The following is a 10,058-nucleotide window of genomic DNA, read 5'->3' as shown; positions in this document are numbered from 1 at the left end:
CCCGATTCACCCCTGCCCAAAGGAGACAGCAATGGCATGTGTGGGGCCGTGGCCTTGAGACCCAGAGGTCCTGCTGCCCACGATACCCACTGCCCACCCTAGGGGGACTGGCCGTAGCCCTGGAGCCCCCAAACACCATGCGGGAATGCAAGAGGGTCTCAGCTTCCGAGTCCCAGGCTGGGAGGGCCCACAGTCCAGTAAACTAATCAGGCCCCAACACACCCAGGAGAGCAGCTCTGGGAGTCTGCACTTTGGAGAGAGCCTCAGACCCCTGCCCCAGGCCTGCACCCCAGAAGCAGGAGCATGGGAAGACCTCTCCTTGGCTCCTGGCAGGAGGAAGTCACATCCCCCAGCCCTCTGGCTCCAGGCAGCCTCATGTCCTAGTCACTCCTTGGCCCACCCCACCCGTTGGTCAGAGCTCACTACCGAAGGGCACCTCGTGACGAGTGGAGGGAAGAAGTGTTTACCAGGAGCTAGCATGTTTTGTCTCAGGGACAATTAGTGACACAGCCAGGAAGGCACGCTATCCCCATTTTACAGATGAGGAAACGGAGGCTCAGGTTGGGCTGGTGACTAAGGGAAGCAGCATGTGGCAGATGGCTTGAGGCATGTCTGTCCATCATGAGTAACAAGGGAGCAGCCCTGCCACTCCTCATGTGATGTGCCAGGAGCCAGGGAAGCTGCTTTCTAGGAGATTCTAGCTAGGGCCAGAAGCATCTCCCTGAGTGGTGGTGGAGGCCTCTGCCTACTCCTCCAGGACTGCCAGGGGATAGGAGGGCACCGCTGACGTCACAGAGCCTCTTGGGTGAGTGACCATCAGCTGAGTGGCGCCAGGTGACTACACTTCTGCTCAGTGCTGTGCCCCCCTCTGCCTTGGGCAAGGCACCACCCTGAACGCCCCACCTATCCCATGGAGGCTGCAAACTGCTTTTGCAGAGCCAGGGTCTCCAGGAATGGGGAGGGCAGTCACCCTCACTCCACTTGTGTTCATGACCCAAAGCACTGCCCAGGTCTCCAGGCCCATAGAACCCCCAAACCCTTTACTGGGCCACATTGGGGACCTTGAGCAGCAGGCTTGGAATCCTAGGCCTTGTCTCCATGTACATATTAGTGCCCAGGCTTGGGAAGCTTTGGTCTCAGTGGGGCTGGGACTCCGGCCCTCTGCCTAAAGAAAGAGGCATGTCCAGATCTCTCCTGTCCAGCCTCAGCCCTGCTCCCTGCCCCTATCCTTCACGGGGTCCCTAGGACAGGGTTACAGAAGTCTCATGCTGTCAGGGGATGCTGCTACCCCTGTGCCGGGGTGGCTCCGCCCAGCCCCTTCCTGCTGTCGCCCTCTCTGACTCACCTGTCCAGCCTCCTACTGGGCTGGGGCAAGGGCTTGTTGCCCCAGAGCCTAGAGAGGCACCAGAGGCAGCTATAAAAGCACGTTGGGCCAGTCCTCAGCATCCTAGTTGACCACCAGCTGCTGCCACATGATGCTGGGAGGCCTGGGGAAGCTGGCCGCCAAGGGCCTGGCCCACCGCACCGAGAAGGCCACCGAGGGAGTCAGTGAGGACCCGGGACTCCTTTCTACCCGGGCTAGGGGGATCTGGGGCAGACTGGGTCTGTTGGAGGCAGATCTTAGTGGGCAGGTGAGGACCTGGGGGGAGGCCTTGGCCCCTCAGGAACCCTGGTCTGCAGCCCAACCAGGACAGCACGGAGTTAAGGGGTGCAGATCCGGGGAGGTCTCCTGGGGGCAGGGCATGAGTCCGGGTGCTGGGTGAACACTGGCAGCTTGGAGCCTTCCCTCTGGAAATCTGGGGAACCTTTCTTGTCAAAACAGCCTATTCTGAATAACCTATGCAGGAAAAGGAAGATGGATTTTTATTTTTACCATAACTTTAAAGCTTCAAAGATTTCTTAAGTCACCGAGTCTGATCTATTCAAAGTCAAAAAGGACATTTTCAATTTCCTCCAAGTCCCCTAAAGCATGTTTATTTTTATTTGTATTTGTATTTGAAACAGAGTCTTGCTCTGTCACCCAGGCTGGAGTGTAGTGGTGGGATCTCGGCTCACTATAAACTCTGCCTCCTGGGTTCAAATGATTCTTGTGCCTCAGCCTCCTGAGTGGTTGGGATTACAGGTGCCCACAGCTGTGTGTGGGGAGACCCAGCCAGGCCCCACCCGTGGGTCATCGTGTGAGAAACAGTCTTGCCTGAGTTTGTGTCCTCTTTCTAAATGGCAGCAGACGCGTAATTTGTTTTTGACTCTGCAGCTGGTGTGGACCACCTGCTTTAACCTTTCACTAGCCTCTGAGTTTCTGTGATTCCTGCTGGGAGAAAAACTGAGTGTTGGGAGAGAAACTGAGGCAGGGCTTGCTAGATTTGCTGGCTACTTGCTTCTAGCACTCCCATTATCTCAAGTAGCCATATGTTTCTCATTCACTTGATACACTTTTTCCTTTCAACCCCCACATCCTCACCACCTGTTTCCTTGGTAGATCACCAATAAATAGCATGGGCTCCCACACTCGCGATGGCCCCCTGGTCCCATTTTCTCTCTCAAACTGTCTTTTTCTCATTCCTTTGACGCCCCCAGACTTTGTCGCCCCCGTGGCCTGGTGTTGGGTCTCATCACCCCAACAGATTCCCATTCTAAAGATGAGGGAACCCAGAGGTGGAAGGTAGAGTTAGAGTAAGAACCATGTCTTCTGACTCTGAAATCTTTCAGTTCTAGCACGCTACCACCCACACTTTAAAAAACTCTGAAGTAGGCAGAGAATTCCCTCTTGTTGGAGGAATTGCTTTGAGAGATGTGGTTTTACTGGATGAGGCTTTGGAAACTGACCTGAGGCAGGCATCAGCACATCCTGGGAGGGGTGTGACCTGGCACACAGGCCCAGCCTGGGCTTCATGTCTCAGATGGCCTGCTCATTGCCATTCCAGGCTGGGCAGGGCCAAGGGGCTTGGGGAACCTGTGCCCTCATGGGACTCACTGAGCTCGTCTCTAGGCAGCCAAGGCCCTGACATCTCCGAATGAAGCCAGCTGTGGGGGAAGTTCCTTCTCATGAGCCAGTCTGTCCTGGCTGGGGGTGGCATCCCAGAGCCCCACCTTGGATGTCCAGGGACGCATAGGTCCATTGTGAGGATAAGTGGGCCTTCTCTGAGCCCTCACCCTGGACTGGGAGGGCAGTGGGCCTGCTGTGAGCCCTCGCCCTGGACTTGTCTCCTCTGTTCAGTACATGCGGTAGAGGAAGTGGTGAAGGAGGTGGTGGGACATGCCAAGGAGACTGGCGAGAAAGGTACAGCCGGCTGAGGTCGGGCAGGGAAGGAGGGAGGGAGGGAGGGAAGTCAGGTGCTGGGCCAGTCTGTTCTTTGACTGACCAGGTCAAACTCTGCCCCTGATGTCTCAGCCTTTCAGAGCCTCTCGGCTGGGGCAGCCTCTATGCCTTTATGCTCATTGGAGGCCACAGAGCGTACTGCGTTAGGGCACTGTCTAGATGGTTCTCTCTGTGGAATGATAAGACAAAGTCACAAAAGACTATGTGACAGCACACTGGGACAAAATATTTAACATGTAAAATTCTATGTTAAATGTTAAATTGATGTGTGAGCTATGAGTAGAACTATGTACAAAGCAAGTGTATATCTCATTCCTTTTAAACAAAATAGATTCTGGGTAGATGAAGGACTTAAATTTACATAAATGAATGTATTAACTTACTAGGAGATAACCATCTTAGCTCAGGCTGCTATTATAAAATACCATAGGCCAAGCGCAATGACTCATGCCTGCAATCCCAGAATTTCAAGAGGCCGAGTCAGGTGGGCCAACTAAGGTCAGGAGTTCAAGACCAGCCTGATCAATATGGTGAAACCCTGTCTCTACTAAAAATACAAAAACCAGGGGGGCATGATGACACATGCCTGTAATCCCAGCTACTCAGGAGTCAGAGGCAGGCGACTCCCTTGAACCTGGGAGGGCAGAGGTTGCAGTGAGCTGAGATTGCGCCAGTGCACTCCAGCCTGGGTGACAGGGCAAGACTCTGTCTCAAAAACAAAAACAAAAACCATAAACTGGGTGACTTAGAAACAACAGAAATTCATTTCTCACACTCCTGGAGGACAGGAAGTGCAAGGTCAAGGCACTGGCAGATTCGGCATCTGGTGAGGGCATCTTCCTGGTTCATGGATGGGCCTAGCTGTGTCCTCACATGGTGGAAGGAGCAGCTCTCTGTGGTCTTTTTTATGTGGTTGCTAATTTCAACCTCCCAAAGACCCCACCTCTGAATACCATCACATTGGGGCTGAGGATTTCAACATATGCGTTTTGAGGGGGAAGACATCATAAACATTTAGACATTGTAATAACATAAGAGACTTTGACCTAATCTTGGAGAGGGGAGAATCTTTAGAAGTATGACCAAAAAAAAAAAAAAAAAAGCAGCCCTAAAGGAAATACTAAGTAAATTTGACAATCCAAAACTTCGAAATTTTCTGTAGCCAAAAACAAAAAAAAAAAAACAACAAAACAAAACTATAAACCAAGCCAAAAGAAAAATCACAAACTAATGAAAAATATGTGTAATAAAAATGATAATCCAATGTAACAACCCAATATAAAAATGGCCAAAAGACATGAGCAGGCATTTTCCAGAAAAAAGGACAAGCAGGCAATGTACCCATGAGATGCTCAGTCTCACTCACAGTTGAAGAAATACAAGTTGTTGGGGAAATTAAAACCAAATTCAAATTCATTCTGCCAGGAGTCCTGCTGCCCTTGGTCCCATTGGGCCACTCCAGGGACTAATCCATTAAGATGGCAACATCCCACAGGCCAATCAAGGGGACACAAGTTCAGCAGGGTGGATCACTAGGACATTCTTCCTCTTTCTTTCCAACAGCCATTGCCGAAGCTGTAAAGAAAGGCCAAGAGTCAGGGGACAAAAAGATGAAGGAAGTCACTGAGACAGTGACCAACACAGTCACAAATGCCATGACCCATGCAGCAGAGAGTCTGGGCAAACTTGGACAGTGAGTGCACCTGCTACCACGGCCCACCCTTCCAGAGTCTCAATAAAAAGCTGTGAAATGAGTACATCGAGCCCTGGATTTATTCCCATTTGAATGGAAACACTAGGCAAAGTATTTTCTTGTTGATATAAAATATTTTATATATGTATGGAGTACATTTTAGTATTTGTTACATGCACAGATTGTGTGCTGATCAATCAGTGTGCTTAGGGTGCCCATCACCTTGAATATTTGGTATTACTATGTGTTGGATACATTTCAAGTCCCCTCTTCTAGCTACTTTGTTTTTTGTGTTTGTTTTGAGACAGAGTCCTGCTCTGTCGCCCAGCCTGGAGGGCAATGGTGTGATCTTGGCTCACTGCAACCTTTGCCTGCCAGGTTCAAGCAATCTGCTGCCTCAGCCTCCTGAGTAGCTTGGAATACAAGCGCAGGCCACCATGCCTGGCTAATTTTTTATTTTTTGTATTTTTAGTAGAGATGGGGTTTCATCATGTTAGCCAGGCTCATCTCGAACTCCTGACCTCAAGTGATCTGCCTGCCTGGGCCTCCCAAAATGCTGGGACTATAGGCATGGGATACTGCACCTAGCCTTCTAGCTACTTTGAAACATACAATACATTCCTGCTAACTATAGTCACCCTAGGTGAAGTATTTTTCAACAGAAACCCTTTGCATGTCCCCCGTGTCTCCTCTGCTGAGGCGGACACTGGCACTGGGGCCCCTGCTGCTGGCTGGATAGGTCCCCATGATGAATCAGATGCTTCTCTGTCACGCTAAGACCTTTCATGTCAGGAAGGGGCTCTTCTGGAAGAATAGTTAGTGTCTGTGCTACTGTTTCCTAAAAAACTGTTTCCCCAGAAACTATACATAGCTTTCAGCCACCTCAGTGCTTCAAGAACACGCTAAAGGGGGACCCTCATTTGTCTCGCATGTTTTTGGATTTTTCTTGAGATGTTCTTGCAGGACTCAGGGCACATAACAGACCAGCTTGATGAAAAATTTAGCAAAGCAGGCCCCCACTGAGCTGCTTCCTGTTCTCCCAGAGCTCAGATAAGCATTTCTGCTGGACAGTTACAGAATCTGGTCAAGGAGAGACTGAGTCACTGCTCAGTCATCCTAGAAGCTGCTGTTGATTTTTTATTTTCTTTTTTTTTTTTTTAAGACTGAGTCTCACTCTGTTGCCCAGGCAGGAGTACAGTGGCATGGTCTCAACTCACTGCAACCTCCACCTCCTGGGTTCAATTATCCTGCCTCAGCCTCCTGAGTAGCTGGGACTACAGGCACCCGCCACCATGCCCAACTAAGTTTTTGTATTTTTGGTAGAGATTGGGTTTCACCATGTTAACCAGGATGGTCTCGGTCTCCTGACCTCATCATCCGCCTGCCTTGACCTCCCAAAGTGCTGGGATTACAGGCATGAGCCACCGCACCTGGCCCAGAATATTTATGCAGAGACTGATGTCAGGCCTAAGTGTTGATAGTGGGTAGTAGTGGGCAGATGCCTGGCCCTCTCTCTGTCTTCTCATGAGCAAGTCAGTATCATACAGGTTAAACATATCTTTAAGTAGCATTTAACCTAAAAAAAAAATTTAATATAAAAAGAGAAATAATTTATAAAAATATTGCATCCCCTATTTATCTTGCTGGAAGCTATTTGTTGTTAGCAGAAATAAGAAGAAAAGGTGTTTTGCTTAAAAAATAAAGGAGTTGCTCACCCTACTTCTGGATCTCGTCTAGAATTGACCTCACAGTTTGTGAACAGCCCAGGAATAGCCAGTGTTTTAGCTCTGGGACGTTTGCCACTTTCCAGCTACAGCTGGATCTTATATCTTGGTTTGGTTCCTGATGACTTTCAAATTCTCCTGATCCAAACGCAAGCGCAGAAGCACGAGCACATTGTTGGTGGCAGTATAGACTGAAACACCCTCTTTGAATAGAAGTTCCTCTCACAGGACTTTATTCTCCAAGTGTGCACAGGTACACACAGGTGCCCAAAGGATAAACACACAGATTTATTGTAGCATAATTGTTTTACCAAGCAATTAGAAACATCCTAGAATGTTAACCAAATCAAAAAGGTTTGCTCTGCTTATTAGGTTTGGTGTACAATATGGAGGTGACATCTATCACTTCCAGTGTATTATAGATACTTTAGCTCGAAAAATGACATCTGTACCTACATGGACACCAAAAGGGGCTGGTTAATGAATATTGCACATACAGGGGTTGTGGGGCGGCTCTGGGGCCAGGGATGACCGTGACCGCGGTTGTGGTAGCTCCAGGACAAGCACGTGGACCCCAGGAAGCGCTGTGAAATGGGCTGGCTCTGGAGCCAGCCAGGAGGACACTTGCAACAGATGCTCAGAAGCACCACTGGAAGCTCAGATGTGGGCGCCCCAGCCAGAAGCATAGATGGGTACAGAGAAGCTACAGAGAAGCCCTTCTAATGGGCCAGGGAGCAAGCTGACTCCTTCCAGGCTCCAGGAACACCAAGAAGCAATATGAAACCTGTTCATGAAAGGAGTCAGGAATCCCTTCGACCGAAGAAATGAGACCTCCCCGTGACTAGAGAGGATATGGGGAGAACTACCAGCTGCTCCACTAACGACACACCCTCCAGTGATGCCTCTGAATGCTCCCGAGGGGTTGTGGTGGCCGGGCCGAGCCAGGCAGGAGCCAGAGTCAGCCAGGGGGGTAATGGAGCTGAGGCCATCACTGGTCTGACAGTGAACCAGTATGGCATGGTGTATAAGTGACTGTGCCGCCTGCCACCTTCTCACCAACTGGCCTCCCATCTGTGTTGAATATGAGCCCCTTATCCCCCGGAAAAAATAAATTGCATATACAGTTGATTAAATGGAATGCTCCATGGCTATTAGGAATGATGAAAATGGGCTGGGTGCAGTGGCTCACGTCTGTAATCCCAGCATTTTGGTAAGCGGAGGTGGGCAGATCACCTGAGGTCGGGATTGTAAGAACAGCCTGACCAACATGGAGAAACCTCGTGTCCTCTAAAAATACAAAATTAGCTGGGCGTGGTGGCTCATGCCTGTAATCCCAGCACTTTGGCAACTGAGATGGGATGACTGCTTGAGTCCAGGAGTTCAAAACCAGCCTCTCTCCAAAAACAAGAAAAGAAATGTATTTATTTATTTTTGAGACAGGGTCTTGCTCTGTCACCTAGGCTGGAGTGCAGTGCCGTGATCTCCACTCAATGCACCCTCCACCTCCTGGGCTCAAGTGATTCTCCTGCCTCAGCCTCTCGAGTAACTGGGATTACAGGCACCTGCCACCACACTTAGCTAATTTTTGTATTTTTAGTAGAGACGGGGTTTCACCATGTTGGCCAGGATAGTCTTAAACTCCTGACCCCAAGGGATCTGCCTGCATTGGCCTTCCAAAGTGCTGAGATTACAGGCGTGAGTTGCCGCGTCAGGCCTCGTAACGGGTTTTTCTTTATGGCTGCTGCCTGCCTCTTTCCTGTCTCACTTCTTCATGTCCCACCCAGTGTTCCCTGTGCCTCCAGATGAAGAAACTCTCGCCAAATCCTTGTCTCAGGGCAGCTCCTAGGGGAACCCAAACTAGGACATTTCACGCCATTTTTATAAAGCACAAAAATAGGTGAAATTATTCTGTGTTATTAGAAGTCTGGGTGATGATTGCCCTCGGATGAGAGGAAGGTGGAGACTAGATGGAGACAGATGGGGGTTTCAGGGGTGCTGGTAATGTTCTATTTCCTGATCTGAGTACTGGTTAAATGATTGTGTTTTTTATTTGTGAAAATTCATTAAGACATACAGTTATAAAAGGTGCAATTTTTGGTTGGATTATTATAACTCTATAAAATACTTTAAAAATTATTCAGTTAGTTTTGGTGGAATGCAGGAGTTTCTTGTTTGGTGTTTTGTTGTTTGTTTTTAGAGTGAGGATCTTGCTCTGTCATGCAGGCTGGAGTGCAGTGGTGCAATCATAGCTCACTGCAGCCTCAACCCGTCCTGGGCTTAAGCAATTCTCCCGCTTTGGCTTCCAAAATAGCTGGGATTGCAGGCAGAAGCCACCACACCTGGCCTGAGTTTTATTTATTTATTATTTTTATTTTATTTTATTTTATTTTACATCTTTTGAGACGGAGTCTAGCTCTGTTGCCCAGTCTGGAGTGCAGTGGTGCGATCTCGGCTTACTGCAAGCTCCGCCTCCCAGGTTCAAGCCATTCTCCTGCCTCAGCCTCCCAAGTGGCTGGAACTACAGGCGCCCGCCACCATGCCCGGCTAATTTTTTTTTTGTATTTGTAGTAGAGACGGGGTTTCACCGTGTTAGCCAGGATGGTCTCAATCTCCTGACCTTGTGATCCGCCTGCCTCGGCCTCCCAAAGTACTGGGATTACAGGCATGAGCCACCGCCCCCGGCCCTCAGTTTTATTTTTTACGGTGAAGGAATGGTAAAAATTCTTACTCACTGGCTTTTGCAATGAAAACGGAGATCATACATTTGCGGTAAGTAAAACAACAGATCATTTTCATAATTATTTTTCTGATCCACATATGGCCAGAAAATAGGAAGAGACAAAGGCCAGAGGGATGAAAAGTTGGTTGCAGGTAGCAAAGGAGAGGACAAAAAAGAGAAGAGGTAGGCTGGGTGCGGTGACTTACGTCTGTAATCCCAGCACTTTGGGAGGCCGAGGCAGGCCGATCACGAGGTCAAGAGATCAAGACCATCCTGGCCAACGTGGTGAAACCCCATCTCTACAAAAAATACAGGAATTAGCCACGCGTACTGGTACACGCCTGTAGTCCCAACTACTTGGGAGGCTGAAGCAGGAGACTTGCTTGAACCCAGGAGGGGGAGGTTGCAATGAGCCAGGATCATGTCATTGTACTCCAGCCTGGTGACAGAGCAAGACTCCATCTCAAAAAAAAAAAAAAAAAAAAAAAACAAAAGGAAAGAGAAGACATAGAGAGGATATGGTAGACACAGACCAAGGAGAGAGAAAAGAAAGCAAGTGATAACAAAACATGAATACAGAAAGACAGACTTTTTATCTCCATG

At 49.1% G+C, this 10,058-nt stretch overlaps 1 protein-coding gene across 1 annotated transcript; it reads left to right on the top strand.

Moving 5' to 3' along the window:
* Window positions 1-1,475: 1,475 nt before the first annotated feature.
* Window positions 1,476-5,016, top strand: LOC104662565 (protein FAM25A-like). Its single transcript, XM_010363595.2, has 3 exons — window positions 1,476-1,548; window positions 3,218-3,280; window positions 4,883-5,016. The coding sequence occupies exons 1-3, from the start codon at window positions 1,476-1,478 to the stop codon at window positions 5,014-5,016; spliced, it is 270 nt and encodes an 89-aa protein (XP_010361897.2).
* The last annotated feature ends 5,042 nt before the right edge of the window (window positions 5,017-10,058 follow it).

Source organism: Rhinopithecus roxellana, chromosome 11, assembly GCF_007565055.1.
Source record: "Rhinopithecus roxellana isolate Shanxi Qingling chromosome 11, ASM756505v1, whole genome shotgun sequence".
Taxonomy (NCBI): domain Eukaryota; kingdom Metazoa; phylum Chordata; class Mammalia; order Primates; family Cercopithecidae; genus Rhinopithecus; species Rhinopithecus roxellana.
Note: the sequence above shows the minus strand (reverse complement) of the source record. Positions and strands in the feature narration are given on the sequence as shown.